The sequence below is a fragment of the Fragaria vesca genome, linkage group LG7 (genome assembly GCF_000184155.1).
Source record: "Fragaria vesca subsp. vesca linkage group LG7, FraVesHawaii_1.0, whole genome shotgun sequence".
Classification (NCBI taxonomy): Eukaryota; Viridiplantae; Streptophyta; class Magnoliopsida; order Rosales; family Rosaceae; genus Fragaria; species Fragaria vesca.
Window position 1 is genome coordinate 2,333,425 of NC_020497.1, and position 8,811 is coordinate 2,342,235.

General features: G+C 37.2%; 1 protein-coding gene across 1 annotated transcript; it reads right to left on the reverse strand.

Annotated features, from left to right (window-relative positions):
* Positions 1 to 1,776: 1,776 nt before the first annotated feature.
* LOC101309665 (thiosulfate/3-mercaptopyruvate sulfurtransferase 1, mitochondrial-like) lies at positions 1,777 to 7,631 on the reverse strand. Its single transcript, XM_004306533.1, has 12 exons — positions 7,428 to 7,631; positions 6,400 to 6,588; positions 6,144 to 6,203; positions 5,914 to 5,976; positions 5,326 to 5,450; positions 5,063 to 5,225; positions 4,515 to 4,574; positions 4,037 to 4,095; positions 3,599 to 3,680; positions 2,830 to 2,893; positions 2,345 to 2,412; positions 1,777 to 2,136 (listed from the first exon to the last, which is right to left on the reverse strand). Exons 1-12 carry the CDS (start codon positions 7,530 to 7,532, stop codon positions 2,032 to 2,034), a joined length of 1,143 nt encoding a protein of 380 aa, XP_004306581.1. The 5' UTR covers positions 7,533 to 7,631; the 3' UTR covers positions 1,777 to 2,031.
* Between the last annotated feature and the right edge of the window lie 1,180 nt (positions 7,632 to 8,811).

Consider the following 8,811-nt stretch of genomic DNA (forward strand, 5'->3'; position numbering starts at 1 on the left):
TCTCTCTCTCTCTCTCTCTCTCTCTCTCTCTCTCTCTCTCTCTCTCTCTCTCTCTCTCTCTCTCTCTCTCTCTCTCTCTTTCTCTCTAACATGGATTTCTAGCTTAGTTTGTTACTTGCTCTTCAAGAAACTTGTTACTTCTTACCGCTTAAGCTCACAAAAGCTTCATTTCTAACTTCGTTGTTTCAGGTTTCAAGTAAAAGTAAATATATACCATACAATGGTCTTGAACTGGGAAGCAGTACCTGAGTTTTTCGACTCAGACATGACTTGTATCCAGCAGAATCTAGAAGCAGAGCTAGTAGGAGACTTCCTTCAATGTGTTAATGCAGACTATTCCAATCCCCACAACTTTCTTGACCCATGGTATGACACTTGCAGTCTTGTCAACTTCGAATACCCTGGCTTTGATCATCTGCATCCACCTTCTTCTTTCAAACCTGACATGTTTCCAGTACAAGATTTTGAACCCTACGCTCTCCCGAAACGCCAAAAATGCTCGAAAGATTACCAGTACCCGGATCTTACACCCGGTTTCTCTAGTGCTTTTGTTCCGAACCCATGTCCTCGGCCCGAGTACTTCCCCGGGGCTTTTACTGCTCCGGCGCTCGACTTTCAGCATGCGGAGGTTGTTGATGGTAGTACCAGAAAACATATTGTTGAAAATGTGGGGAAGAAAGTGGAAGAAAGAAGTGTATCGCCGCAAAGTATCGCGGCAAGAGAAAGGAGGAGGAAGATCACGGAGAAGACTCAAGAGCTAGGGAAGCTTGTTCCTGGAGGAAGCAAGATGAACACAGCTGAGATGCTCACTGCTGCTTACAGCTACGTCAAGTTCTTGCAGGCTCAGATGGGGATTCTCCAGTTCATGGGGTCCTTTCAGGTACTTTACTGATCAGTTATTGAAGTTCACAAATTCAATTTCTTGTAATATTTCCACTAAAGTAGTCATCGATAACTTTCACCAAGATTATAGGGGAGATCAATTGTGCTAATTAACTTGATCATGTGATTCATGTCCCTGCCCGGGACAACGAGGATAAGTATTAGTGCCAATCAAAGGTTTCTATATTACTGATGTACATGAATTAGACCCCAAAATCCAAATGGGAGATTTGAACTTGGTACTTTGTTTAGACGTTAATTTTTGAAGAACAAATTCCTAATTTGTGCACACGAAATCTGAGTCAAACGTACTGATTGTTGTTGCTAACAACGTGTAGGAGGTGAAGGCAGCCACGGCCACTAAGGTACTTCATGTTGCTGCGTCTCCTACTATACAAGAGAAGCTATATATGGGGCAGAAGTGCTTGGTCCCAAAGGAGTTTGTGGAGGTATTAGCAAACTATTTTGATGCTCAATCGAAACTTTCACTCTCCCACAAACTCATTCAGCTGCTTGTAATTTTTATCTTCAGGATTCTGTTTCATTATCATTTTTATCGATGATAACGTTTTTTTTTTTTGTGTGAAATACATGCAGTTTAATTTCTTTTTTACATTCAGTCTTGATATTCTACATCACTCGCCGACTGTTAGCTTGAAGAATATACTCATCAGCCATACAAAATTTTGAAAACGTAGCAAAGAACAGAAGATAAAGTATTCAGCTTCTTTTTTTTGACTAAAAGTATTTAGCTTTCATGAATATTCATCAAGGACAGTCGAGCAACTGAAAGGTACAAACTTCAGCAGGATGATGCTGTGAACTACTGAAATCTTTACCATCACATCAGACGTTTTTTCTCTGATTATTTCTTCATGATCAACAGTACAACTTAAACGGTAACCTCTTCATGCTGTTGCATAGATTTATTATTCGCATAAAATCATTGTTACAGATGACACAGAAGAGGACTAGAGCTGGACATTTTAACAATGAAAACACATAAATACTACTTTTAACAGGATGTTTAACTGAGATACAAGCTCTTTCGTCGTAATCAGTGTACCAGACCAGGCAATCAGAGATTCAGAGCCTTAACTAGGCCTACCAATTTCTGCTCATTATACCAACAAGCTTCGAGAAACACTATCACGAAGAAGTGGAAGTGTCGACAGGTGTGTCGGGATGTGCTCCCCACTCGGTCCAAGACCCATCATAGACTGCCACATCAGACTTACCAAGTTTATGAAGACCCTGGAAGAGAAACACAAATTAAATGGGGAATACAATATTTCCGTGTTTCTATATTCTTACTTAATAAATGACATAATTACAAATGAAATTTCGTGAGATCTAGCATCATAGTCGTATTTACTATCTCGTCACTATCACCTTGCACTAACATTCAAACAGATGTATATCTGTCTATAATTATATGAGTATATTTCTGAGAGATATTTACCAATGCGAGAATGCAAGCAGTTACACCCGTGCCACACGAAGTAACAATAGGGCTATCCAATGTGATGCCTGCAAACACGTCAAATTTATGTTGAAGATGCCTTGTGAGTTGTAACCAATTAAAAATAGTATACAAGTTCTGGACTGTATGCGAAAACAATGAGACAGCAACAGAAAATCAGTTGCCCACCAGGGGGAGGGTGTTAGTGTTTTAGGATTCAGAATGATAAAAGCATCCCGCAATTTGAAATGATGTTTGAAATTTTTTTCATTAAAAATGATGTTTAAGTGTAAGTGTGTAACATGTTCTGGACTGGAAGCGAACGTTCAGAACCAAATGCAAAGAAATTCCCATTGTAATGAAAAGAAAACCCATTCACTACTAAGCACCATGAACACAATCGCTCCTAGAATGAAGTAGATAAAACATCAAAGAGTTGGATGGATAAACTTCAACCACAATTACAAGGACACAAGAGTTCTTACCTGCTTCATCAAATTTCTTTTTCAACTGGTCTGCTGGTAAGACTGTCCCTGAAGCATCCAACAACTGTATAGAAACAACACGAGTTAACCCCTAATGGTGCATAGCATTTATACAGACGTCACATTTTTTGTTGCCATTTCATAAAGATCAAGAACTAGACTTTTAGTAAAAAGCAGATGGAAAATTGGGCATCACATACAAAGAATGATTTCAAACAAAATGAAGCATTAGACAACCCCCCTTACCATGAAGAATGGTTATATAACTGATACCTATACTTGACTCAAATTTCGAAAAGTCAGTTTATCATATGATATCACATGACCAGGATCAAGCTCTGGAAAGACCTCACAGTTGACTACTAGAAATCAAAATTTTCAGGAAATGTTCTCATTCCTAAGAAAATGCTCAGCTTTAACAAAATATAAGAAATAAATAAGGAACCGCGTTTTGAAATTGTTTTTTTTTTTTTTCGTAAATACTCGGATATGAAGCTTAAGAATAAAATCTAGTTAAAATGCAAAACGTGCAAAACAACCCCCCATGGCCCCAACTAATGTTTTTCCTACTACTCAAAAAAAAAAAAACTGATGTTTTCCTTAAGGTTAATGGACAGAGGATCCAAGACAACCATTAGTAAAACCATTAACTTCCTGCATCAATATTATCCTCAAACACTCACTGAAATACTACAAAGCTTAGGGACGCATCATTTGGTTTCATTAGAGGAGACTAAAGTCACTAAACACAACCATAAGATTGTTTTACCTGGGGAAAAGGAATGCACTTGCTTCCAGGTACATGACCACTTCTTATACCTTTCCGAGGTTCCAAAGCAGTTCCATCGAACCTACAAGAACAAACCTCCACCGAATTCATATTTCTTAACACGAAAATCAGACTTTCTGGATATACAGTCTCTAGTAACAGATTTACAGCTAAACGAATTCTCTCCGGTTACACATACAGTTATAACACCTCACTTGAGATTTGATAATTCCAGACCAATTCTCTGATGCGTGAACAAGTCCACGCATGTATAAGTGCAACTCTTGATTCATGATTCACACTTTATGGAGAAAATCAATACTCAAAACTACTCAAGCTTCAAAGGTATTAACCACAAACAGTTGTATGTTGAAGACTGACTCAACAAATTGATCCCAAAAAGAATGTGTACATGCAATTGATTAGTAAAAAGAATACCTGGCCTTTGAACGTGCATCTATATGTTGGTGAGTTCTTTCCTCAATATTCTTTCTAACCTGGAAAAATTATTAAAAAAATATAAAGCAGGGATTTAGACAAAAAATTACAAAACACAAGTTGTAGAACAAGGAGTAACTTTAAGGGGCTGGTTACCACTGACAAGCTACCCCAGAGTCCCAGACTTTAGATAACGGAGCAGCTAGTCAATGAAATTTTAATGGATTCAACAACTGTAGCAGTCTTTATCATTCCATAAGATATTATACTCTATGTCACGTGGAAAATCCTACAAGCAACTTTGTGATTTTAACAAACTTTTGGCATCCTGCAGTTTTTCCAATACCGTCATATTCACTTTTGCAAAATACCGGAACCTTGTTTTTGTTTTTGAAATAATAAACAACAAGTACCATAAAAGTAGCATGGACTGATACAAGGGTGGATGTGGGACATGCAGCGTCAAGAGAGAACAAACCTGCTCAAGATTCCATACAAGATGTGGCTGAAACTTAGTCTGAAATGTGGTTGGACCAACCTGCAGAACAAAATTGCATGTCTGAGATCAGCAAACATGACTTTATAAGTCTGAATTTAAAAGTAATGCAAGTTAAATAGCAAAACAAAGAACAGGTAGACTCAATTTAGTCGAGATAAGTATCTCATATGTTTCTGTCAAAAAAAATGTTAAAAAATTCAAAAGAAGCAATGGACTGGCCCCCGAAACCCTAAAAGGACAAAATAAAGTTTTCAACTCTGACCAATCAACATTCCAGACAGTAGCATTAAACAATCAGAATTGCACAAAGCTACGAATTTCTACATTTCAAGAGACCATGTTGATGCTGGAAGATACAACATACATGGCATTATTACAAAATAAAGAAAAGAAAGCTACCCAAGCATTTCCAAAAGTAATTCAGAGACAACAAGAACATTTAGACAAATAGTAGGCTGAACTATGACACCCTGGCAGGTGTACTTGAAAGACAACGTCAAAAGTTAGGTGTCCTGATGTGAACTTACTGGCTGTCCCTTGTATACTTTCTCTATTGCCTCACTGGCAGCACTAGCTTTCAAAATCGCATCACCAGAAGCACTAGATTCAACGTCATATCCAGATGCACGCCACCTTGGCAAGCCGCCATCTAAAACCCAGACTCTGTCATGGCCAAACACTCGGAACATCCTTTCATATTACAATGAATTGAAGCATTAGTTGATGACACATTGTTAAACGTGGGAAACAAATTGTTTTAGTAGCATTTCAGATGAGTTACATTACTTACCACCACACACGAGCTGCACTAAAGAGCCCTTTCCCATCATATACAACTAGATCGTCTTTGTTCTCGATGCCAAGAGCAGAAACAGCAGCAGCAAAGGCTTCCTCAGATGGTAACATATGTGGTAACTGAAAAAGAACATCAATTCTAGATCATGAAGAGATAGCAAAAGGAGACTGCAAGATATATATAGCAAAGTAACATATGCCTGCAGATGATGGCACACATAGACCTAGGACTTCCTAAGTCAAGAATTATTTACCAGATTAACATTAATCAGACTCAAATTTGTAATGGAGATCTAAAAAAGACTATTATTACATGAAATGTATAATTTACTGATAACAAGATTAGGATTACATAGTTCATAAATACACTTTACTGGAAAATATAAGAATATTGTAACCATCGGAGGTTCTAAAGTTTTCTGGAAATTAGGATGAATGTAGCATAATAGAGTAACCTCTTAATCATCTAATCGACAAGAGGAACCTTGGGTTACTAATTGTATACATTCACAAGTGACCCAATAAACAAATATGAAATCGAACATGTCAGATGGAATAATGACAAAAAGAGAAACCATCTCACCTTTGTTATGCGATCTGATATTCCATCTACGTCAAAGAAAAGGGCACCAGGAATATGAGCAACCTATTATGAGAAAGAATTAGGGTCTACTCATTATAAAATGAAAAAATAAGAAGAAACTAAGGAGTATTACTAATAACTTAATAAGTAACAATAACAGCATTTGCGACGAATAAGGAAAACGGAAATTTAAAAATATCACTAGGGAAAACAAAAGGTGAAGTGGACACCTGATATTCTTGAATTGGATTCCTTTGCTCATCAGGCATGTACCAAGATGCATCCACAACCTAAATCAGACAATTAACTAATGATTACCAACATTTAAACGAGATCGAGAAAAAACTAAACAAACTATAGAAGATGTAGTAACACTGAGCACCGGGCATTAAATGCTAATATCTACAAATATTTCCAGGCTGCACTGGAGAGGGAAAAATGGAGGTTGATGAAAGGGAGAAGTACTGGCAAACCAACGCAGGTTACCTTAAGGTCAGGCTCCTTGAGATTAGCATGGAGCCAGTCAACAGAAACAACTGGCTCATTTGTAGATGCCGACTGTGTTGAGAAATCTGCTTTTACCCCAGCTACTGTCGAAGCCATAACACGAGGTACTAAACCAGATATTCGATATTTTGTAAAGGTAGAGTCAGCTCGCAAGAGATCAGATCCTTTCTGCATGGGCGGAAAGGAAAAAACACAGAAACAGTTGATTAGCTTTTGCCACAAAATAAGGTATACCCAATGAAAGGCTTGAACTCACTAAGCTCATTATTAAGTTGATTACTTCACCAAAAAGGGTATCAAATGCATAATCAGATAGGGGTAAACAAAGGGTCCAAAATTAAAACTTAACCTCTTTAAGTTTGGAGGATGCCTTTAAAAAAAAAGGTGTGGGGGATGCCTTTCCACACAAAAAAAAAGTGTGGAGGATGAGCAATCCAGGATAAGTAGTGATTATCACAACTCCAAATTTTTAAATGCAACCATTGAGCACAAGAAATACAGGATGGTCGACGATAATCAAGTAAACAAGACAGAGACAACCACACAACCAATCTCCTATCATTATATGATTCTCAAATACACAGCATAGAACTATGTGGTTGCATAGTTAAGCTACTTTAAATCACAACAATAACCCCACAAGAATCTAGGATGCAAACAAGAAAGTATGTTTAGGGGTCAGTGAACATAGTCAGGAACTGAGTACATGTACAGAACAATCACACTAAACACCTACACAATAGTACACTACATGCTACAATTCACTAACTGATTAAAACAATGAGAACCCATGTTAGTGAACCACTACAAAACGCTCCAAACCAAACACTTTGCATCTCAAATTCACTGATACTAAAACCCAGATAAGAACACTGATCAAACCAGCAAAAGATCAAATCTTTACACAGATGGTATCACAACATCATCAAAAGCAACAAACTGTACAAACAGAATTGAAGATTAAGCAAACCCAATAAAAGATTAATCAGAAAAAGAGAGAGATTTACATTGAGCAGGGAAGTGAGGATTTGGGGCTTTTGAGATAGGGGGCGTGCAGAAGAGTGAAAAAGGCGATGACCCAAGAGAGTCCGTGCAAAAAGAGCTGAAGCCATTCACTCAGAAGACCATAGAATTTAAGGGTTTTGGCTTTTCAGGATCAGAGTGAGAGTGAAAAAGCCAAGAGGGATTATCCTGCGTCGACTTTCTGTCGTGTTGGGTTTTGGAGTTTAGTTGGGGTTTTATCTCCAGCTTACGAGATGGAGACAAAACCTTACTTTAGTTTTACCTCGGAAATTTTAACGCTCTGTTTGGACGAGATTACCTTTGAATCAACAGTTATTTTTATTTTTATCTGAGTGAGGTAGAAAACCATTTCCCATACTGCCATATCCAATCTTGCTAAACTAATAATGCGTGCGCAGTTACTCTTACACCTCGTTTGTTTCACAGAAAATAAGCATCAGAAAATAAATAAATAAATTGTTTGTTTATGTGTTTAGGGAAAGAGAAGGAAACGAAACATTTTCCTAATTGAAAGAAAAATATGGGGGAAAGTGGTTTCATCCAAAACTCAAATGGACCACTTTCTTTCTCTACATTTATTACTCACAACAACAATATTTTCTTAATTATCAACTTTTTAATAACTTTTTCGATGATTTTTCTTGTGTTACCAAACATCGGAATGAAAAGTTCTTATAAATTTTCATTCTCGTTCACTTTCTCATGGGAAAGAGGAATCGAATGAATTACTTTCCTTTCTGTGAACCAAACGAGACCACTTTAGATTTCTTAAAATCTCCTGATCACCATTTGTGTTCCATGCTAGACCAACCTATACCTTACCACATCATGTGGTTAATTAAAGATTGGACGATATTAGTTCCAGGTTAATTTGGAGAATCAATCGCCCATCAAAAAGGCCAACACCCCTTTTTATTATGATTATGTAAGAAGATAACTACTACAAGGTAGTCTAGTAGCTCTTGTCTAATTGGATGTGCTTCTCCCCAACCTAGATGTGAACCATGAAAAAGATTGTAATGTTCTGTCGGCTAATTGGGCACCCAGTAAATTTGTCTTTAGATTTAGGAAGTGTTGGGATACCGCAATTTATTATTATTTTTTTTTCTTCTTTTAAGTTTATGTAAGAAGATGGTCGATTATATATACCTGGGTCTCCAAGTTTCTAGCAGAGTACACAAGAGCAATGGGAAGCGCAATTTAAGACATTAGACATAACCGGAAGGTTCACAACCACGATGATGAAGATCATTAGATCAAAATCAAGACAGTCTATTCTATTCTACCGACAAACAAGATAAACTCACAATAGTTTCACAAAGTCATCCTCGATCTCATAATTGGAAAAGAAAATGTAGTCAACTTTTA